This window comes from Ochotona curzoniae, unplaced genomic scaffold (assembly GCF_017591425.1).
Source record: "Ochotona curzoniae isolate NIBS_2020 unplaced genomic scaffold, NIBS_Ocur_1.0 scaffold_2587, whole genome shotgun sequence".
NCBI classification, from domain to species: domain Eukaryota; kingdom Metazoa; phylum Chordata; class Mammalia; order Lagomorpha; family Ochotonidae; genus Ochotona; species Ochotona curzoniae.
This window is the reverse complement of record NW_024467096.1, coordinates 4,339,349-4,362,367: the sequence shown is the minus strand read 5'-3', so window position 1 is coordinate 4,362,367 and position 23,019 is coordinate 4,339,349. Positions and strand designations below refer to the sequence as shown.

At 45.9% G+C, this 23,019-nt stretch overlaps 1 protein-coding gene across 1 annotated transcript; it reads left to right on the top strand.

The window, feature by feature from the left end:
- The first annotated feature begins 487 nt into the window (after window positions 1–487).
- Window positions 488–22,557, top strand: MUC13 (mucin 13, cell surface associated). The gene is made up of 10 exons (XM_041002563.1): window positions 488–1,031; window positions 3,346–3,468; window positions 5,404–5,510; window positions 8,420–8,475; window positions 12,242–12,405; window positions 18,422–18,541; window positions 18,833–18,953; window positions 19,481–19,518; window positions 20,225–20,309; window positions 22,353–22,557. The coding sequence occupies exons 1-10, from the start codon at window positions 488–490 to the stop codon at window positions 22,555–22,557; spliced, it is 1,563 nt and encodes a 520-aa protein (XP_040858497.1).
- The last annotated feature ends 462 nt before the right edge of the window (window positions 22,558–23,019 follow it).

Below are 23,019 nucleotides of genomic sequence, written 5' to 3'. Positions count from 1 at the left end.
AGTTGGAGTCCCATTTGCTTGCTGGTTTGAGTCCCAACCTCTCTACTTCTGATCCAGCTCCCTATTAGTTGCTGGAAAGCTGGGGGAAATTTCCCAATTGTTTGAGCCCCTTTCACCCAGATGGGAGACCAGGTTGGAGACCCAGGCTCCTGGCTTCAGTGTGGCTGAGTTCCAGCCCAACTGTTGTGGCCATTTGAGGAGTAAATCAGTGGGTGGAAGAACTCTCTTCCTCTCTCTGTCACTCTGTCTTTCGAATAAATTAATTAATCTTTAAAAAAAGATAGCCACATATATCCATTTGAATCAGTTGATTATTAATTGATATTAAATATCAGTAACTGACATTATTTATTCTATGTAATATCTTCTGAAACTTAGTATCTTCATTCTTCCAGCAGCCAATGAAAACTGCATAGCTGCAAGTAGTACCACAAGTGATCCAACCACTCCCTCCAGCAACACAGCCTTTAGCTCCGAGCACTCCAGAATGAACACTGACACCGCAGCTTCCTCCCCAGGCACCAACTCCCGCGAAAGTCGTGACTCCTCTTCAAGCACCAGCTCCCCCACAACTATTGAAACCACTGAAAGCACCAACTCCCCCACAAATATTGAAATCACTGCAAGCACGAACAATTCCACAAGCACCGACCCCCCGACAACCACAGACAATACCACAAGCACCGACCCCCCGACAACCACAGACAATACCACAAGCACCGACCCCCCGACAACCACAGACAATACCACAAGCACCGACCCCCCGACAACCACAGACAATACCACAAGCACCGACCCCCCGACAACCACAGACAATACCACAAGCACCGACCCCCCGACAACCACAGACAATACCACAAGCACCGACCCCCCGACAACCACAGACAATACCACAAGCACCGACCCCCCGACAACCACAGACAATACCACAAGCACCGACCCCCCGACAACCACAGACAATACCACAAGTGTGAACAACACTACAGTGATGACAACTAACCTCCCTACAAGTCCTGGCACCACAGCTGCAGGTAATGTACTAACCACAACTACTTTTCCACTGCCAAGTAGCAACATTCAGAAAAATCATGTCTTGGGGCCTACTAGGCCTACAGCAGGGGACAGGTACAGCTAACCCTGGCCCTATAAAGTCAGGAAAGCAGCTGGTATGGCCTTGGCAAGGCCATTGCAAGTGGAATTCCAAATTCAATGTATCTGTACCCTTGTGATTTTGAAGTTGATAGTATGATATGGCCTGCTTTTAAATCTAAATGGCCATTGGCAGAAAAAAGGTTCCCTGCCCTGCTGGACAGTGCCAACACTAGCACTTCTTCCCAGACCAGCAGCGCAGCCACCAGTTCCACAGAATCTTGCCCTCAGATTCTTTAGTGTAGGAGGCAGGGTGAGTGTGTTCTGGTGTGGTAAGAAAATTAGTAGAGGTACCTAAGATTTCCTTGGATGTGAACAGTGGGCTTAACATCTTAACCCTGAAGTTAAGGTGATGGCTGATCACAGTTTGGAATGTGAACCAAGTCATGAAATTTGAGCCCAAAGGACCAAAAAGTCAAACAATAGCAGAGGTCAAAATGGTCCTGGGCAGGGCAAAAGCCAAAGTCCAAAAGGATCTTTCGGGGATATACCTAAGAGGTAACGATTGAGCTCACACTGAATTTACTGACACAGACCAGTTGTCTCATTTCCCTAAGTGTGTTCTAGAACAGAGGCCAACAAACTATCAGTGAGGGATACATACTATTCTAGGTCTTATGGACAACATGGGTTCTCTGTTGAACTGAAACACTCTGCCTTTTTTTTTTTTTAGCAGCAGCCATAGTTGTACTCCAATAAAACTTTATTTACAGAAGCACAAAGGTGGTTAGACATGGCTCATGAGCCACAGATTCTGGAAGAATCGTCAAACCTAAAAGCTTGAAAATAGAGATAAAAAAAGAAAAACTCATTCTTAGGCAGAGAAGCTGAGGTTCCATGAGTGCAGTGAGGGCAGCAAGGGCAAGTTGGTCTCTCCCACATGCTCCTGGGGTTTTTCCCGGTGTTCTTCAGCAGATCTACGAAATGGATGGATAAGCAGATAGCCCAGAGCCTTTATCAGATCTTTCACGTCTGAAGGGACCACTCTGAAGCCTAGGTCAAGTGGGATACAGCTAAACCATCAACTCTACTAGAATCAGGAAAGGGAGAATTTCCAAGCCCTGCCTCCCTAGACATACTCTCAGAGTACGGCAGTCTTCTTACACCCTGACCACACCACCAGCTATGGGGGATGGGGCAAATCACTTCTGTCTTAGCATCAGCATACTTCTTGGTAATAAGATGGAGCTGAGCTAAAGCACCACCCAAATCCCTTGTAGCTGTAGTGTCCTGTTCCTGGCTACAGAATGAGCTATGAGCTTGTCCTTCACGGCTGATGGGAAAGCACAACAAAGTTTCATGGATTTCTTCCCAAAAGAAGCTGTGCTCAGTTTCTCCTTTAGGATTTTCCAAACCAACAGTGTCTACACATAGGTTTGTAAGAATATCAAGATAACCCTACAGGTTGGCCAACACTGAAGAAACTCTGGAATCAAGACTTGAAAACGATTTCACTTGAGAGAAGTGATGAAAATGATCCATCTGGATCCACCATTTAGCAGTCACCACCTGAATTTCCCTCTCCAGGTTCAACCCATTCTCTGCAGAGGTGGCTAATGGCACTCGGCCTGACCCAGGAGTCTCGGCCAGTGACGTGGGAACCATAGCAATGTTCCTCTCCCTCTTTGTCCAAGTCAGTCATGCAGAAAGCCGGGGACTAGAGTGACTCCTCACCTCCTCCCAGAATCTTCACTGGGTTAGTTCTGCCTGTTGCAAATCTTTCCCATTTCTTCAGGGATACCATGTGCAGTAACTAGAAAAGGACATTCCATTTCTTTCTGGAGCTTCTTAACTACCTCTCCCTCTAGGAACATTATTCAGAACTTAAAAAAATAATAATAAGGCTCCATCTCAAATGGTTTGGGGGAGTCCTAGCTTGATTAGAGGGTCAAGATCTAAGGTTCTAGACAGTTCTGGAGGTCTAAAGATTGTCTTCTTGGAATCAGAAGGTCTCCCTTTCTTTTTCCCTGAGCAAGTTCTCATCCTCTCAGCTCTAGCCTCTACTGTCCACAGAAACTTGGCTCTAGAACTTCTATAACAGGTTCTGTAGAGACATAAGGAAGTGTGTTCTAAGGGCATGCTGTAGAGTAACATGGTCAAGGAATGAAAAGGGCCTGGGAGGGAGGCATGGGGAGTGGAAATAATGGTTCCAGGTGTGATCACTTCTGCACATTTGTCATCTCTTTCTATCCTAAGGTCCCAGCGATCCTTGCAAAGATAATCCCTGTAATGGTAATTCTTCATGTGTGCCCTTGAACACCACACGTTTTTGCCTGTGTGTTGAAGGATATTACTATAACTCTCAGACATGTCAGAAAGGTGAGTTACAAGGGATAAACCATGACAAAATTCTGTATCCTATATCTAAAGGGGGAGAGATAAGCCAAGGAATGATAGCAAAAGAGAGAGACTGCAAAATATGAGGAGGAGACAAGTGGGGAGCAGTGTGAGCCAGCCAAGTGGAGATGTGACTCCTGCCTTTATCCTGGTGCAGTGATGTAGGAGAGGTCACGGAGCCAGTGGGTGCTAGCCTTGAAGGTCCTGAGAGGGCGCATGCTCCTGAGAAGTGAGGTGGCACAGAGTGTTGCTACAGGGGACACTGAGACCAAGGCTCATGTGCCTGAGACGCACAGGCAGGACAGGAAGTCGGAACCTCTGCCCTTGGCTCCATTCTCCCTCTTGGGACTTGTTTACTCCATAACAGTAGACACTACTTTAGAAGTGTTAAGAGCCTCTCAACTCTGAAAATGGCCTGCAGGGACCAACTGATGCACACTTGGCATAGTCTTTTTGATGGCTCATTCTGTTCTTCTTTAAAAACTAAAAATTTGTTTTTTAATTTGAAAGTCAGATTTACAGAAAGAAGGAGAGACAAAAAGAGAGGATCCTCCATCCACTGGTTCACTCCCCAAATGGCTGGAGCTGAGCTGATTCAAAACCAGGAGCCAGGAGCTTCTTCTGGGTCTGCCATGTGGGTGCAGGGTCCCAAGGCTTTGGTCCATCCCCACTGATTTCCCAGGCCACAAGCAGGGAGCTGGATGGGAAGTAGAACAGCCAGGACACAAACCAGCAGCTATGTTGGATCTTGGCACTTGAAGATAGAAGAGTAGCCATTGGATCACCACACTGGCCCCAATTCTATTTACTGTTAATATTCTTTTTTGTGGTGTCAAATGTTTTGATTCACGTTTCTGTTATGACAAATAAATTCATGCAAGAATTAAATTTACTAACAAAGATTACTCCAGTAATTAGAAGATACTAACAGTGCTATTTCAGGTAAAGGCCTTTAGTCAGATAAGCTGCATTAAATAGAAGTATCTGTTCATGATCAGTTAGCTGCTAATACACACAAATTTAGCTTCATCATACTTTCCTCCATTTATTAACTATTCTAATAATTTTTCAAAGAAATTGTAAGAAAAATGCATGCATCATCATTAAATTGCATGTTATTTCTTACTCAAAGAGATGATATAAAATTAAAATCATATTGTAAGAATAAGTATCATTTTTTAATTTTTGTTTTACTCAGAATTTTATAAATGTATGCTAATGAACACATTAATTCTGATTTTTTTTTTAACAAGGGATTTATCCCTGTGGCACAAAGCTCAGATCATGTGGCTGCTGTGCAGGTCCAGCGCCTGTCTGACTCTGAATTCCACAATATTTCTTTATCTGTTTAATGAATGCTTTGCCAGAGCAGATTAATTATATAGGAAATGAATGTGTTGCATTGCCCACAGGGGGTAGGAATAAGAGAAAAAGAGTTCATGTTCTCAGCACTCATGCTGCATTGTCTGGGAATCCACTCTGAGCAGGTGATCCCAAATCCAAAACAATCATGCATTGTAACTCTCTCCACCTTTGAAGTCATTAAGAGCAGAAAGTCTAACAACAAAAAATCATTTTTGTCAACAAAAGGACCTACAGTTCATTTAAATCATGTAACCTTCAAACATGGTGGTTATAAAGAGTAGGCAATGATTTGGCCAGTTGCTTGTTATGTGATAGTAAATACAAAGATGCATGATATAAACAGAATTTCACAGAGTAAACTCTGAGAGCAAGGGCTGGGAAAAACAAGCCATCGTGGAAAAGGTTGTGTTAGGTTGCCTGGGTTATGGGTAACAATTTATTGTGTTTTTCATTTTATATAATCATCATGCAATATTAAGAACTTTACAAAATGATCTGTTTTGGAACAACTTGAAAATAGACCCTGTTTGCATTAAATGGTGTGTCTTTCAGGAAGGACATTCCCTGGTGAGATTACACTAAAAAACCAAGAAATATCTGGCTGGGAAAATAAAACTTCCGCAGTTTATCAAGACCTACATCATAATGTTACCGAATTTGTAAGTATTTTGTCCCTTCCATTTGGCATCAGCCTCTTGTCGCCCTGAGCTGCCCTGTGAAGGCTGTCAGCAGGTGGCACGCCCTAACTCCATAGTACGCTTGTTCCAATAATGAAGTGCATCCCTACTGTGAGATGCACAGTGGCTGTCCTGATCCGCCCTGAGCAGTGCTTCCCACATGTCCAGGCCCCTCCTAGGTAACCTGGACCTTCCCCTGGGCTTGCATCTGGGGGCAGAACACCTGGCATGCTGACATCACAGAGGGCCATGTTGGTCTTTGTCTTCATTCATGCCCATTGTTACGTATGCTATTAATGTGGCTTAAACTGCACAAGTAAGTTTAAGAATATTTTGCTTTAAAGATTTATTGGTTTGAAAGACAGTTACACAGACAGAGCCCAGCGGCATGGCCTAGCAGCTAAAGTCCTTGCCTTGAACACGCCCAGGATCCCATATGGGCGCCGGTTCTAATCCCAGCAGCTCCACTTCCCATCCAGCTCCCTGCTTGTGGCCTGGGAAAGCAGTCAAGGATGGCCCAAGGCTTTGGGACCCTGCATGGGAGGTTCTCGGCTTCAGATCAGCATAGCACCAGCTGTTGTGGTCACTTGGGGAGTGAATCATCGAACGGAAGATCTTCCTCTCTGTCTCTCCTCCTCTCTATATATCTGACTTTGTAATAAAAATAAATAATAATAATACAAAAGACAGTTACACAGAGAGAGGAGGAAGGTCTTTCATTCACTGGTTCACTTCCCAAGTGCACACAATGATAAGAGCTGGGCCAGATGGAGCCAGGAGCTTCTCCTGAGTCTCCCACATGTTGCAAGGGTCCAAGCTCTTGCACCCATATTCTGCTGCTCTGACAGGTGCATTAGCAGGGAGCTGGATGGAAAGAGGAGCAGCTGGGATCTGAATCAGTATCCATATGGGATGGCAGCATCAGAGACAGTGGCTTTATACCACTACACCACACCAGTCCCAAGTTTAAGGATATTTTTTTGGAAGATTTATTTTTATTGGAAAGTCAGATATACAGACAGGCGGAGAGACAGTGAGGAAGATCTTCCGTCCAATGATTTACTCCCCAAGTGACCACAATGGCCAGTGCTGCACCAACCCGAAGCCAAGAGCCAGGAACCTCCTCCAGTTCTTCCTCACAGGTGCAGGGTCCCAAGGCTTTGGGCCATCCTTGACTGCTTACCCAGGCCACAAGCCGGGAGCTGGATGGGAAGTGGGGCTGCCAAGATTAGAACCGGTGCCCATAAGGGATCCCAGCGCTTTCAGGGAGAGTACTTTAGCCACTAGGCCACGCCAAGGGACCCAGTTTAAGGATATTTTAAAATAAAATATTTCTACAGGAACAAAGAGAAAAAAAAATAAAGCTATTGATTTTTCCTTTGTGCATTGAAACTTACACACATTTCCATATTAGTCTTATTTTTTATTTAATAACTGAAGAGGAAACGTTGATGCATCTGAATTACCACGTTCCCCCTTTTTCCCCTTCGAGATGAAGGACAGCTTCATTTCATGTAGGTCCTTGTGATTGTTGTGTCCTATGAAAGGAGGGGAGTCTCTCCCCCGGAGCCGCAGAAGCCTGACCTGCAAGGGATGGTAGAGGATGTCCAATAAGTGCTCCTCATAAGTCAATTTTAAGGGGGAAAAAATACCAGTCTTGACTCTGTCATAAAATTCCACGTGTTCACTTTTTAGCCATTGGAATCTTTTTTTTTTTAAGATTTATTTTTATTGGAAAGGCGGATATACAGAGAGGAGAGACAGAGAGGAAGATCTTCCGTCTGATGATTCACTCCCCAAGTGAGTGCAATGGCCGATGCTATGCCAATCCGAAGCCAGGAGACTCTTCCGGGTCTCCCACGCGGGTGCAGGGTCCCAATGCTTTGGGCCGTCCTCGACTGCTTTCCCAGGCCACAGGCAGGGAGCTGGATGGGAAGTGGAGCTGCCGGGGCTAGAACCAGCGCCCATATGGGATCCCGGGCGTGCAAGGCGAGGACCTTAACCACTTGCACCATCGCGCCAGGCCCTAGCCATTGAAATCTTAATGGATAACAATAACTTTCATTTAAGATTATGTCACTACAAAAGAGTTATATTACTACAACTGAGAAACAAGAATTTTAAAAACCTAGAGATGATTCTACAGATAGTTCAGTGGGAGCAAGTACTCCTGACTGTCCATCCCTGAAGCTCTCTTTTACATCTGACAAGATAGACAATTGAAAATATGTTCCATGGGTCACTTGATGAATAAATGAAGCATAAACATTGGCAAGAATAATATATATGTAAAACTTAATATGCAGCATCGTCTCACTTTAAAGAATATGATCATGGATTTCACTGGGTGTTTTAAGCTTCCATCCTTTGCTGCATAATTGTGACTTATCAGAGTCTTAATAATATTTCACAGCAAAGATACTGAAAAGTATTGGAGTGTATGTCGAGACCAAAAATCATCTGTTAATAAATGAGGTTAGGGCCCAGCGCAGTGGCGCAAGTGGTTAAGGTCCTCGCCTTGCACGCCCAGGATCCCATATGGGCGCCGGTTCTATCCCGGCAGCCCCGCTTCCCTTCCAGCTCCCTGCCTGTGGCCCAGGAAAGCAGCAGAGGATGGCCTAAAGCTTTGGGACCCTGCACCCGCGTGGGAGACCCGGAAGAGGCTCCGGATCGGCATGGCATCGGCCGTTGCGCTCACTGGGGGAGTAAATCATCGGACGGAAGATCTTCCTCCTCTCTGTCTCTCCTCTCTGTATATCCACCTTTCCAATAAAATAATAATAAAAATAAATCTTTAAAAAAATAAATGAGGTTATAAGGTTATGCTGAAGCTACATAATCATCCTTAAAATTTGTTTTTAACTTGTTATTGAACCTTTTCCTTCCCACAGTTTAAAGATGCGTTAAACCGTTCTGATTATGGACAGACTGTCATTCTAAAAGTAAGGTGAGTTGACTGGGCAGCAGGGTACTTGGGAGGCATGTATGTTTGACTAACTTCTGGGTCTGTCTTGAGCTGCCTGAGGAAGTCCCAGGGCCTTCTTGTAACAAGCCTGAGTCCAGAAGAGGTAACCAGTCAGATTTACAGACAGGGCCGTGTGCCTTGCCCTGCCTCTGATGTCACGGGGACATTGGGCCTGAGTGGACAGTATGTGGCCTGGGGTCAGTCAGATGTTATGTGTGGTTGGCTACTCAGCAACGTGTGCATGTGGTCCAGCGCATCCTCTGGGTCAGGGTTTCACCTTCATTCCTTGGCTACACATCTCATGGCTGTCAACTCCTGGAATGTGTATGCTGGGGGCGTGAGAGAAAAGGGAATGGCTCAGAGCCATTCCTTCCCTGAGGTGGAGGAGGGAGGGAAGAACGCCCACACCTGGCTGCTGCAGGACCAGGAGGGCTGTGAGACCAAGCGTGGCTTAGACTCTACGTGAGCATGAGTGCTGAGCACTCTTTAGGAACACAGCAGATTCCCAAGCAGTCAGTGATTGTTTCCCAGTCTCTTTCTCTGAAACGTGTTAACACACAAGTTCTCTGGCCAAGGGAAGAATGCGCTAGGTGAGTGGCATTGTAGCCTGATGCAGAAGTTTTACTGTTGCACTTATCCTTATAAATCACATCAAGTCCTTTGTGGAGTAGGATTCCCTACGTGCCTGCATAGTCATCCTCCCACACCCACAGGTTCTGTATCCATGGACTTAACAACCATGCATCAAATAAATTCCCTTAAGAGAAATTGTGTAGCAGACCTAAGCAGACTCTTTCCCTTGTCCTGTTCCCTAACAATTATTCCAGGAGCGTTGATACTGTCTTGGTTATTCTAAGTGATCTGGAAATAAAATACATGGGAGGATTGCGCAGGTAATATATTAGCACTGTGACACTTTACCAAGGACTTGAGAGATTTTGTTATCCATGGGCAGTCTGAAATCAGTCCTCCATGATTGCCCAGGGATGGCTCTGTGTGTGTGTGTGTGTGTGTGTGTGTGTGTGTGTGTGTGTGTGTGTAGTTTATAACTGTATAAAATGCCCCAGGTGACTTCCTAAAGGTGGCCAGCTTCATGTTGGTCTTGAATGAGGGAGAACTTGATTGGCAGCTGGGGGGCCTTTGCATGATGAGGGGTGGGCAGCAAGCAGGAGCTGGCCACAAGTGCAAGGATTCCAAAGCTGGAGAAATACAGAAGCCAACAGAGGTTGGAGGACTGTGGGTGACTTCAGGGTTTGAGGTTTGGTGTAGCAGGCAGCAGACGGCCAGTGTGCATGGGAGACCAGATGGCAGCAGAACAGTGCGGTGTGATGTCAGGTAGCACTGGACTTCGTCCTTGGCGTTGACCCTTGCTGGTTGCATGGCCAGACAGGAACTCTAACCCCTCTAGGTTGCTACTCTGTCTGTGTCATGGGGATAATCTGGTCAACTTCCTTGGCCCATGTTAAGGATTAGTCAGTGAGGTCTCGTTTATGAGATTCCCTGGAATGTTGTCAACTTTACCACCAGCCTGATTCTTTTCCAGATCAGAGATTCTGTAGACTTCTGGAGAGCTGGCTAGGGGAGTCCCCAAAACTCTGGTACTCCTTTTATTCTTGAGCAGTTGCTAAAAGGAGCCAAGGGCTCTCCGAGGCCAGCCTTTACCTGTGAGCCCAGGTCAGGGAGGGCAAGTACTTCCCCAGCCTGGGGGCCACTGCAGGATGAATGGGCCTGGATCCCACCTAGCAACAGAGGCTCCAGCCCAAGATTAGCTCTCTCCTTTGAACCCACACTCTCTACTTGCTGTACAGATGTTGGAATTGAAAGGATTGGAATTTTACTCTCCCAAACCTCAAATTGAACAAAAGAGGAAGCTCAGGTTTGGAGAAACTAGGAGTACTCTTGGGCCACAAAAGATAGTTAGAAATCGTTGGTGGTCAGCTTGGATCTAGATGCCCTCTCTTAACTCCAGGTCTAGGATTGTAGTCAATTACAATTAAATATACTGTCAGCCATCCTTCTTTTCATGGTTCCAAGGGTATTATTCCTTGCTTCCCAAATTAGAGTGGTAGCTGATAGTTTCTTTGAATGAATGAATTATGATGAGCATTTTCTTTCACAGGCCCAGTGCCAAACTATGCCATAGATTTCTAGATATTTTAACCAATATAGAAAAATATGTATCATGTGCCCATACTCACTACCTTGTACAGCCTATTGCCACTTCCCAAATTTTATTGCAAATGATTTGTTATAAAATTATAAGTGAACATTTTGAAGTCTACTTCAATTTTCAGACTCCCTTTTTTTTAAAGATTTATTTTATTTTTATTAGAAAGGCAGATATACAGAGAGGAGGAGAGACAGAGAGGAAGATCTTCCGTCCAATGATTCACTCCCCAAGTGACCACAATGGTCGATGCTATGCCGATCCAAAGCCAGGAACCTCTTTGGGTCTCCCACGTGGGTGCGGGGTCCCAAAGCTTTGGGCCGTCCTCAACTGCTTTCCCAGGCCACAAGCAGGGAGCTGGATGGAAAGCGGGGCTGCCAGGATTAGAACCGGTGCCCATATGGGATCCCGGGCATGCAAGGCAAGGACCTTAACCACTGTGCCATCACACCAGGCCCCAGACTCCCTTTTTGAAGTGATTGTTCCTGGAAATGGAGTTTGGTTCATGTTTTGGGTTTTCTTGATTGTTCTGAGAACCTAACATGGCTATAAACATGTCTTCAATAGTTGGCTGTATTTTCAAATTTTTTATACTTTTTTACTTATTTTATTTTTATTGGAAAGAGATTTACAGAGAGAAGGAGAGACAGAGAAAAAGTTTCCATCCGCTGGTTCACTCCCCAGGTGACCTCAACAATGAGAGCAGCTGCAGGGTCCCAAGGTGCGGGGGTCTCCCCCACAGATTGCTCTAGTACTTCGTTGCCAGAGGGGGTGAGCCTGCTGCCCACCACCCAGCCTCCTGGCATGCAAGAGACAGGCAGGGTTCTGTCCAGCAGTTCCGGTTTATTTGGGAAGTACAGATTCTTATATAGGATAGGGACAGCCTCAGGCCAGGAATTTCAGGAATTCCAGGAGGGGAGAGAGTAGGAGCCAATTACTAGGAGCTCGACTGAAGCCACCTCCCCTAGGCCATGGGTAGGTGAGTGAAATGGCCCTGGCCAATCAGTCTTTCTTTGAAACACCGACCCCTGCTCTGGTTCACGCCCAGGGCTCTGTCCTTGGCCGCCATCATGCTCACCACGTGTAACCCAGTGACCTTGACTGTTAGTTGCCATCTTGTTGACTTACTGAGCCCTTTGCCCCTGAGCCCCCCACCAAGACTTGGGCTGTCCTCTATTGCTTTCCCAGGCCACAAGCAGGGCACCAGATGGGAAGTGAGGCAGCCAGGATACAAACTGGTGCCCATATGGGATCCAATTGCATGCAAAATAAGAACTTTAGCCCCTAGGCTATCACACCAGGCCCAAGTTTTCTGTGCTTTTAGATGGAAGATGGTTGATTGATTTATAAGGCAGAGTGACAGAGAGGGAGACTCAGAGAGAAGAGACATCTTCCATCCACTGGTTCATTCCTTAGAGCCTTTTTGCAGCCTTGGTCTCCATATTTAGATCTCAAGAGTGTAGATTTGCCCGAGGCAGGGTCAGGGCTAGGCTGGGAGGTCTGTGAGTCTGGAAGGTTGGATGGTGTATTTGTTGATTCTTCAATTCAGCTCATCAAGTGATACATCCATTTTATTTTTAGCACATCCCCTTCTCTGTCAGCAAGATCTGAACTGCTTACTGCTAGCAACCCTGTTGTAAAAGTAATGAACGTTTTTTTTGAAAATTCCACTATAACTGAAAATGATGTGACTGAGTTAATTGAAAAAGCGACTACTAACTCACCTTTCGTGTCAAGTTATACTGGTAAGTATTAAATAACTTCACTCAAGTTTACCTAAATACCTGCTTTTTGGATACCTTCCCCTATTGCCTGTGAAAAGGGGGCAATGACTGCATAACTGGCTGGGCAGCTGTCTCCAGATCTCTTTTAATGAACTTGTCCTCCCTTTCCTTTCCCACTTGCCTTCTCCTTTGCATTTACCTTCTGAGTCATAAACTGACCAGTTGGTTCCTCTCTTGGGAAATATAACTGATCAGAACTATCATCTCGGAACAGAGGAAGGTGAGCAAAGGAGAAACGAGGGCTTTGCACAATCAGAGCTTTGCAAGCATTTGTACAGTTTCAGCTGTTTTGCTTCACCTATAGGCTGATGCACAAGCCCTCAGCATAGCTCTAAAATTGGCATTTGCTGTGTTACAAACCACCCCAAAACTTAGTGACGTGAAATCACTACAATTGATTTTTTTCAACCTCATAATCCTGTCGGTCAGTTTGGGCTGGTGGTAACTGCTACTTTCTACTGGCCTCATCCAGGCTACTCTGACTCCTGTTGGACTCGCTTAGGTGCCTGCCATTAGCTTCTGGGTCCCTGGAAGGCAGGGGGTGCACAGCTGCGCAGCTGGTCATCTCTGTTCTACAAGGTCACCCCTCCTGCTGACCAGCCTAAAGGATTTTAGGAGCACAAGAAGTTAAGGTCCAATGCACAAGAGTTTCTCAAATCTCTACTTGTGTGGTATTTACAACTCAGCTAAAGCTGTGATGTGGCACAGTGTGGGACAGCCCCATCATGGATCCAGAAAGTCATGAACACCTTGATGCCGTGACCCCAGTCAACCTCTCACAGCCATATCAGGTGCTTCTCACCCAACAGGTGGCTGCCAGGGCTGGTCCAAGTGGATGTGTGGTGCAACAGGCAGCCCATGCTGGTTGCCAAGTCCAGAGGCCTCTTTTGGCTGCACTGGACACTGAGTCTGTCCCCTCATGAACTGCTTTGCCCAGCCCTCATGCTCCCTTCTCCTGTCCTGCCTCCTTCATCCTTCCTTTTGCTCTTTCTAAGCCTCTTCGCCTCCCAAATTTTTTACTTTTTAGTGATTGCAAGCTTCCTGGCCTAAGATGTAAAACTTCTTTCTCATTTTTTTTAAAAAGATTTATTTATTTATTGGAAAGTCAGATATACAGAGAGGAGGAGAGACAGAGAGGAAGATCTTCCATCTGTCTGATGATTCACTCCCCAAGTGAGTGCAACAGCTGATGCTATGCCGATCCAAAGCCAGGATCCAGGAACTTCATGGGTGCAGGGTCCCAAAGGTTTGGGCCGTCTTTGACTGCTTTCCGAGGCCACAAGCAGGGAGCTGGATGGGAAGTGGAGCTGCCGGGATTAGAACCGGCACCCATATGGGATCCCAGGGGGCGTTCAAGGCAAGGACTTTAGCCACTAGGCCATGCCTGCAGGGCCCATTCTTTCTCATTTGAAAAAAAAAAAAAAAAAAAGGAACACATTCTGCTCAGTTTTAGTTTCCTGACACCTTTTCCTCAAAAATTTATAAAAATTTTTGCTAATGTCTCCAGACTCAGAATGTAAATATCCTGGGATAAAACACATGCAATTCTATCAGAGAAAACAACAACAACAAAACAAAACAACAACAAAGAACAAGGGCTTCTCTGTTCCTCCTCCTTGGGTCACTTTTTACTGACACTCATTCAACTCTTTGGCAAAGTAGTCTAATTTCCTGGCCAAGAGGCTGGAAAGACATCACTATCTTGTTCCCATGTCACCGTTCAACTTCCACAGCCTTTCCACCAGCCCCTTGTAGTACATCCGCACCCCCACACACACCCCGTCCCTTCCTTTGTTCACTCATTTTCCACTTGAACCTTTTTTTCTTTGCCAGTTGAATCTGTTGTTGCTATTTTGTCATTGTCATTCTTGTTTACGCTAAGGCTATGTCCAATGGGCGTCTAGTCCTTCTCTGGTACATTTTCAATATTGTATTTTCAGAGACAGGACTCTCTCCACACTGGATTTGCTTCTCTCATCTAAGAATATTCTATACAAGCTATATTCCTTTTTTTTTTTTTTTGAAGATTATTAAACATTTCAAATGCGGATTTACAGAGAGAAGGAGAGACACAGAGAGAGGTTCTTCGTCTTCTGGTTCACTCCCCAAGTGACTACAATGGCCAGAGCTGAGCCAATCCAGAGAGACAGGAGTTTGGAGCTTCTTCTGGGTCTCCCATGCGGGTATGGGGTCCCAGTGACCTGGGCCATCCATCAGTGCTTTCCCAGGACATAAATAGAGAGGGAATTGGAAGTGGAGCAACTGGAACACAAACCAGTGCCCAAGGAATGCTGGCACACACATGGAAGATTAGCCTATTAAGACACAGAGCCAGCCCCTAGCTATACCAGATTTTTAAAAAGCCTGGCCTCCTCTCATGTCAATTTTTTAGAATTTATATATTTGAGGGGCAGAGTGAAAGAGAGTGCAAGCACTGACACCTATTGGTGCACTCCTCAGTGCTTTCAGCAACTAGTGTTGGACCAAGTCAAAGCTGAGAGCTACCGATTCAGTGCAGGTCTTCCCTGAGTGTGCTAGGGACCCCATCACTGGAGCAGGTATCATTGCCCCCAAGGTCTGCATTAGCAGAAAGCTGGAGTGAGCAGTCTGATTCAGGTACCAAGTGCAGGCACTCCAGTATGTCTCTCCTCCTCTCTTTATATCTGACTTTCCAATAAATAAATAAATCTTAAAAAAAAAAGTTACATGATACTAGCAAGGGGCAGCCAAATTATAAGCCACCTAACACATGAAAATGAGAACTTATTGATTTTTTTAAGATTTATTTATTTTTATTGCAAAGTCAGATATACAGAGAGGAGGAATGATAGAAAGGTCTTCCATCCATTGATTCACTCCCCAAGCAGCCGCAATGGCCAGAGCTGTGTCAATCCGAAGCCAAGAGTGCGGAGCTTCCTCCAGGTCTCCCACGTGGGCGCAGGGTCCCAAGGCTTTGGGCCATCCTTGACTACTTTCCCAGACCACAAGCAGGGAGCTGGATGGGAAGTAGGGCCCATATGGGATCCCAGCGCATGCAAGGCAGACTCTAGCCACTGAGCTACTGTGCTGAACCCAAACCTCTTGCCTTGTAGAGGAAAATGCCTTCTCCTGCTCTCCATTTGAGCTGGGAGGATATTTTCCCACCTCCACACTGAAAGCTGTAGAATCTCTCTAGTTTTGTAGAAGTGTTTTCAAGTTATGGCTGATGGAGGAAGCTTGGGTACAAGTCAGGGTTTTTAGTGAAGGGTAGCCATACATCTTCTCCACCTGCTCCTATTCCCTCCTTTTATCCATCTTCAAATTCATCTTCCTACACACATTACTTACCAGCAGTCTTCTAGACTAACATTCTGAGGAGAATGCTTCCCCATGTCAGGCTTCTGCTCAGAATCTGCCAAAGGATTCTCTGGCTTATAGGATAAAATTCAACGTCTTTAGTCTGCCATTCAAATGCTGTTGTTTGTGAATGAATTTCAAAAAAGGATTATTTCTTGAAGCTCCTACAGCAGGCACTATCATTTACAAAAAGCTTGCTCAATTCTTTTTTTTTTTTTTTAAAGATTTATTTATTTATTGGAAAGTCAGATATACAGAGAGGAGAGACAGAGAAGAAGATCTTCCATCCAATGATTCACTCCCCAAGTGAGCACAACGGCTGGTGCTATGCCAATCCGAAGCCAGGATCCAGGAACTTCTTCTGGGTATCCCACATGGGTGCAGGGTCCCAAAGCTTTGGGCCGTCCTCAACTGCTTTCCCAGGCCACAAGCAGGGAGCTGGATGAGAAGTGGAGCTGCTGGGATTAGAACCGGCGCCCATATGGGATCCCAGCGTGTTCAAGGCGAGGACCTTAGCCGCTAGGCCACGCTGCAGGGCTCAGCTTGCTCATTTCTTAAAAGCACCCATGTGAAACAGGATTTATGATGCCTGCTTTGTTGACAGAGGGGTTGTGGACGCCCCCTCCTCACAAAATTGAGTGATTCGAAGAGATCGTGCCACAGCTAATAAATGGCAAAGTAAAAAATTCTCAATTTTATTTATTTTATTTGAAAAGTGGGTTTACAGAAAAGAAAGTGAGACAAGAGAAGGTGTTACAGAAAGATGTCACTCCCCCAAATGGCCACCACGGCTGCAGCTGAGCCAGCAAAGGCACATCAGATACACAGAGAAAAAGAGAGGCAGAGAGAAACATCTCCCATCTGCTGGTTCACTCCCCAAGTGGCTGCAACGGCCAGAACCAAGCTGCTTTGAAGCCAGAAGCTTTTTCCAGGTCTCCCATGTGGGTGCAGGGTCCCAAGGCCTTGGTCCGTCCCCTGCTGCTTTTAGGTCGACAAGCTGGAAGGGAAGTGAAGCACCTGGGATACGAACTGGCACTCATAAGGGATCCTGGCACATGCAAGGCAAGGACTTTAGCCACTAGGTTACATCACCAGGCCCTCTTTGCTGCTTCTGAAGTGCCCCTGTTCACTACACTTTAACAACCTTGCCTGTTCTTTGTTCATATTTTCCCCCACTTTTTAAGATTTAGCTCAGTTCCCACTTACTTCATGATGTCATCTTTATTCGGGCTTTAAAAGAATATTTAAAAGGAAAAGATTTATTTATGTATTTATTTGCTTAAAAGGCAGAGTTACAGAGAAAAGGAGAGAACTCTGTCTGCTGATTCATTCCCAGCGTGGCTGGAACAGCCAGGGTCAGGCCAGGTGGGAGCCAGGAGCTTCTTCTAAGTCTTCAGCATGGGTGCTAGAAGTCCAATGAGTTGGACCAGCTTTTTCTGCTTTCCCAGGTCATTAGCAGAAAGCTAGATCAGAAATGGAGCAGCCAGTACACAAATTGGCACTCATATGAAATGCTGGTGCTCAGGCAATGACTTCATTCACTATGCTGCAAGTATCAGGCTATCTTTAGCTATTTGAGTGATGGGATTTCTGTTATTTTTTGATCCACAAAACCTTGTGCTGAGCTGCGAGTTGTTTGGTGCAACTCTACAAAGAGAACACCCAAAACTTACACCATTTCTGTAACACTTGCAATACAGCACAGAGGCAGGTGCAAGAGGGATCTTGAACTTGAATCTAATTGTATTACATTAACTGACTAAGGAAATAGTCATTGAAGAGATATTAGAGAAATTGATATCCGAATCTCAGATGGCTGTTTGCTAAATCAAAACATACTCAGGGCCCAGCATGATAGCCTAGTGGCTGGAGTTCTCTGCTTGTATGTTCCGTGATCCCATGTGCGTACTGATTCATATCTTGGCTGCTCCACTTCCCTTTCTGCTTGTGGCCTGAGAAGGCAGTGGAGGATGGCCCAGGGCCTTGGGACCCTAGACCTGCATGGGAGATTTAGAGGGGGCTCCTGGCTCCCGGCTTCAGATCGGCTTGGCTCCAACCATTGTGGCCACTTGGGGAGTGGGCCAGTGGACAAAGGGTCTTTCTCTATGTTTCTTCTTCTCTCTGTATATCAGCCTTTCCAATAAAAATAAGTAAATCTTAAAGATATATTTTTTTTATTAAAGATTTATTTTTATTATTATTTTTTCGTTGGAAAGGCGGATATACAGAGAGGAGAGACAGAGAGGAAGATCTTCCGTCCAATGATTCACTCCCCAAGTGAGCGCAACGGGCCGATGCCATGCCGATCCTTAGCCAGGAGCCTCTTCCGGGTCTCCCACGCGGGTGCAGGGTCCCAAAGCTTTGGGCCGTCCTCTGCTGCTTTCCTGGGCCACAAGCAGGGAGCTGGAAGGGAAGCGGGGCTGCTGGGATAAAACCGGCGCCCATATGGGATCCTGGGCGTGCAAGGCGAGGACCTTTAACCACTTGCACCACCGTGCCGGGCCCTAAATATATATTTAATATATGAATATATATATATTCAAAAGCAAAGTGGAAGAGTAAGGAGTAGGATGCTTTTACAAACTATTTTATCCATATTGTCTTGTTGAATGTATCTGAAGTCTTTGTGCCTTTTACACAGCTCAGAATTTATGTGATTTTCGTGGCTGTGTAAACAGCAGTGATAATTGCACTGATGGTCTTACTTGCACATGCAAAGAAGGACTGGAGAGACCTAACACCCTGGCCAGTTTTTGTGTTGGTAAGTGTTCTACCCACTTCTGAATGTTATTTACAATTTCCACCCCTTTAAGTAAGACACAAACTTCCCTGCTCATTTGGGTCTAGGTGCTGGGGATTCTGCCTTTACACACAGGGTGAGGGAATCAGACCCTGACCAGGGCTGTTGAGATAGCTTCAATGGGAGTGTTAGTTATGGAGCCAGTGGGCACCCCCATTTCACTTAGGAAAGGCAATGTAACAAAAATGGTCTTCTGTCCCATGTCTCATTGGGGTTGGCGAGGTTTGTTTCTGAAAATTTTCTGTTTTGAAGCAACGTGTCCCAAAGACTGCAACGCAGAGAACAATAAGCAATGCTTAATGACAAAGGAGGATGAGAAACCCACCTGCGTCTGCCTAGCGGGCTACCGGAATAACAACGGGATCTGTCAAAAGTAAGAATGGTCCCTCCACTTTGGTCTTTCCGCCTTTTAGGGTTTGTAATACATAGACAGGTTTAGAGTCAGGAAGTCGGTCAGCTGGCCTGGATGGGTGGGATAGCTCTTCGTCCTGCTCTACACCACCCTCAGGAATTCATTCTGGGCATTCTCTACATGGCGGGATCTGCAACAGGCAATACCTAGTGCCCAATGTACCAAGGGGATAGAGATTAATGCCCCATTTTCAGGTGAGAGAGCAGGCAGCCGACCAAGTAGCATCACGCTCTGAGAGCATCCCCCTCTGCTTCCTACCTCTTGAGTTCAGCTTCCCCTGAGTTGCCAGGAGGCAGGAGAGTTCAGGTAGTGATAAACAAGACCAGAGCCGCCTGGAAGGTGCTCTCCTAGAGCCCAAGACACAAGGGAAGCTGGATCAGGACCAGGCCAGGGCAGAGGAAAAGAAGCAAAAATTCAGAAGTGAGATAGGCCAGGAACTCCTTATAGGGGCTCTTGAACGTGACTCCTCATTGCTCGCTATGTTTTAGGTGTTCATTCGGTTACAGTGGCGTGAACTGCGAAAACCGTGAGTAGTAAAGTCTTGCTGGTATAAACAACGAATGCAACATGGGAGAGAACATGAAACAGTGGTCATATTCAGAATCCTGTCTAGTTCCCCCACAATCTATCTGCCATCATAAAGAGAGAAAATCTACTTGCAATTTGTCTTCTGGGCCAGGCCATCTCATGGCTACTATGTTAGCACTGGTAACCAAAACAATAAGACTCAGCCCAAGGGGTGTGCTGGGTACCCAAACATATTGATTTTCTACATAAGTTTATATACGTGTTTTCTGCTAGCAATGTCAGTGGCAATAGTACTAGGCAGAGTAGAGCTACAAGAGGGAGAGTGGGTCCCCAGATCCATGAGGAACAAGTTTAACTCCAACTTAGTTCCTCTAGTTGCCCAGTAAGGTCAGACCTTTGCTTTGTTTCAGCTGAGGTTAACAGGGGAGGTGTGGTCCTTGGTTGAGAGCCCACTCCTCAGTGAGTCAAAAAAGATCGTGTCACTCTCATATGTGTGGTCTTTGAGATGAGGCTGCCTCTTCTGACAAATGTAAAGATCCAGTTGGCAGTAGACCCTACTACTAAGTCCAGCCCTTAGAGGGATCAGGGACCAGAGCCTGATGCTCCTCACAGGTTGGAGTCCCTGGGGACACATGGACCCATGCAGTAGACAGGTGGGGGCCAGCCTGCCAGAGACCAACTATTCTTACTCTTCTCTAATTTAGCATTCCAGCTCATTCTCACAATCGTGGGCACCATTGCTGGCTTTCTCATTCTCATCCTGGTGATTGCAGTGATCTGCTCAGCAAGGTAGGAGATGGGGAACAGTGTCTGTTTCTGGGACACAGCACCACCCACATGACACTCTAGTGTCCCAGTGCACCCAGCCTCTCCTGAACAGGAGGTCTTCCACCTGCTGGCTCATTCCCCAAATGGCCACCATGGCCAGAACTGAACCATCCAAAGCTAGGAGCCAGGAGTCTCAGGGTCTTCCACGTGGGTGCAGGGGCCGCGGGATTTGGGCTATCCTCTACTGCCTTCCAAAGCCATAAGCAGGGAGGGGCCTCTTTAATAACTACTTATGTTTTTTCTTGCATTAATCTTCTTATAATTCTGTGTGTGATGCACAATCATGGAAGAAAATAGAGAAATGTGGAATAGTACAGAATATGAGAACACCAACCTGAAGCAACAAACATTTGGCATATCTTCCAATGGATTTTGATGCAAAAATGTCTTGAAATCCATCACACGCATTTTCCATAAATTTTTTGAAACCACTCCTGTACATGGATTTCAAACATTTTCCACAAAATAAACACTTTTCAGTTTTCCATGAATGTATCTTTCCAGATTATTTGCCATCTCTTTGGATGATAGTCTGTACATAATTTTTGTATCTTTACATCTTAAATGTTTTTGCTGACTTTTGCTTTTGCTTAACACTATAAGGTGACATTCCCACTGCTTTCTTATGGCATTCGAAATGCCTTGTTAGCACAATTGAATTTCACTGGTATTGTGAAATATGATTTCTTCCAGGTACTTGTCCTCTTGGAATCCTGTTACATGAGGTCTAAAAACCAACCTCTGTTGAGCCCTCTCAATTAAAAAAAATTAAAGGTTTATTGAGTAATCTGAAAGAATTACACAGAGAGAGCCAGAGAAAAAAAGGTCTTCCATCCTCTGGTTCACTTCCCAAGTGTCCACAATGACCAGGGCTGGGGCAGGCCACAGCCAGGAGCTTCATCTGGGTGTCCCATGTGGATGGCAGAATCTGAAGAACTTGGGCCATCCTCCACTGCTTTCCCAGCCATGAATGAGGAGTTGGATTGGAAATGAAGCATGCAGGACTCGAACCTGTATGGGATGCCAGAGTTACAGATGGCAGCTATATGTTACGCCATAATGCTGCCCCTAAAAATATTTGAAACGCTGGCTGTGCATGACAGGTTCTCAGCTGGGCTCCTTAAGTTCTTTTCTCTTAAGGGAGGAAGAGTAGGAGCTTCTCATTTATTTTTCCAGCAGATATTTAGGTGTGTCAGAGGACCCGTTCTAAGGGATGGGAGTGCATTCATTTCTTTTCTATCTTACAGGTGCCGGTAAGGATCCTCTCTGGCTAAAACAAGCTACTTTTTCATTCTTTTCTTTTCTCCTCCTTTCCCCCTCTTCTCCCTTCTCTTCATCTTCTTTTTCCTCTCTCTCTTTTCTTTCATTCCTCTCTTCCTCCCTCCCTCCCATTCTCCTTCCTTCCTTCTTTCCTTCCTCTCTCTCTCTTTCCTTCTTTCTTTCCTTCCTTCTTTCCTTCCTTCTTTCCTTCCTTCTTCCTCCTTTCTTCCTTTTCTCCTTCCCTCCATCCCTCATCAGACAGAGAAAAAGATTGCCCATTCATTGATTCAGTCCCCAAATGACCACAAGGTCTGGGACACATCCAGGTCAAGTTTAGAAGCCTGGAGTTTTATCCATATCTCCCACAAGGGTGGCAGGGCTATGCCTTCTACTCTGGGGTGGGCTGGCTCCTGGGACTCCAGGGTCTTCAAGAGCAGCTGTGGCATGTTATGAGACCTTGTGAAACTTTGTGGGCTGGTGCTAGTCCTGTATGTTAGTTCTTCCTGCTGAAGAGCCACATCTGCCCTCATCCCAGCCACAGTTCAGGTTTATGCCCAGAAGTTTAGGCATCTACCCTGAGTGGTATTACGAAGTTATAATGAGTAATGGGGCATCAAGCCTGCAACTTCTCCTGAAGTGGCTGAAAAATGCTAACAATTGGGAAAACTCATGTGATGGGTATATAAGAATCCTGTGTATAATTTTCTGTCACTGTCCGATCCTAATTTCTGTTCCTGGTTATAGGTCTAACAATAAAGGCAAGAATATTGAAGAGCAGAACTTGATTGACAATGACTTTCATGGCTTCAAGCTACAGCAGACTACAGGTTTCACCAACATGGGAGCAGATGGGGGTTTCTTCCCCAGAGTCAAGACAGGGGCCTCCCAAAACGTTCATCCACAAAACCCCTACAGCAACCCGAGAAGTCTCCCTGGCCGCGACTATTAGGTGAGCTGTGGGACTCCACAAAGAAGCCCCAGGCAGACCAGAGAGGCCGCTCTGCCCTGACTGCTGAGCGAGCTCTGGGCCTCCCGGTGGCTTTGGGGGCTACGGTGGGGACCTCTGGTTTTGTGTGTTCTCCTGGCCACAGCTGCCCTGCAGGCTTGCTTGGTTTTTGATCAAAAGAGAATGGTGAAGAAGAAAGTTCTTTGCCACCACTTAGCCTCTAACACTGACATCTGGGTCGCTTTCCAGACTTCCCTTCATCTCCCTGGCCTTCTGTTTCCTGCTGTAAGTGCCACTTACTTCATATGCCCTTAAGGTCCTTTTATTGGAAACCTCCAGGTAGAGGGCTCCGATGATTGTGATGATTCCCAGGCTGTTGAAGGGGGCCAGGGAAGGATGCTGGATGTGACCAAGTCTCCCTCCTGTTGGGGACTGTGTAAAGGCAGGGATCTCTCCCCCGATCCC

Excerpts from the sequence above, each read along its gene's own strand:
- MUC13 (XM_041002563.1), top strand. The coding sequence starts at position 488 with ATGAACACTGACACCGCAGCTTCCTCCCCAGGCACCAACTCCCGCGAA. Across the intron at positions 5,511-8,419 it reads ATCATAATGTTACCGAATTT|TTTAAAGATGCGTTAAACCG; the intron begins GTAAGTATTTTG and ends TCCTTCCCACAG. Across the intron at positions 12,406-18,421 it reads TTTCGTGTCAAGTTATACTG|CTCAGAATTTATGTGATTTT; the intron begins GTAAGTATTAAA and ends CCTTTTACACAG.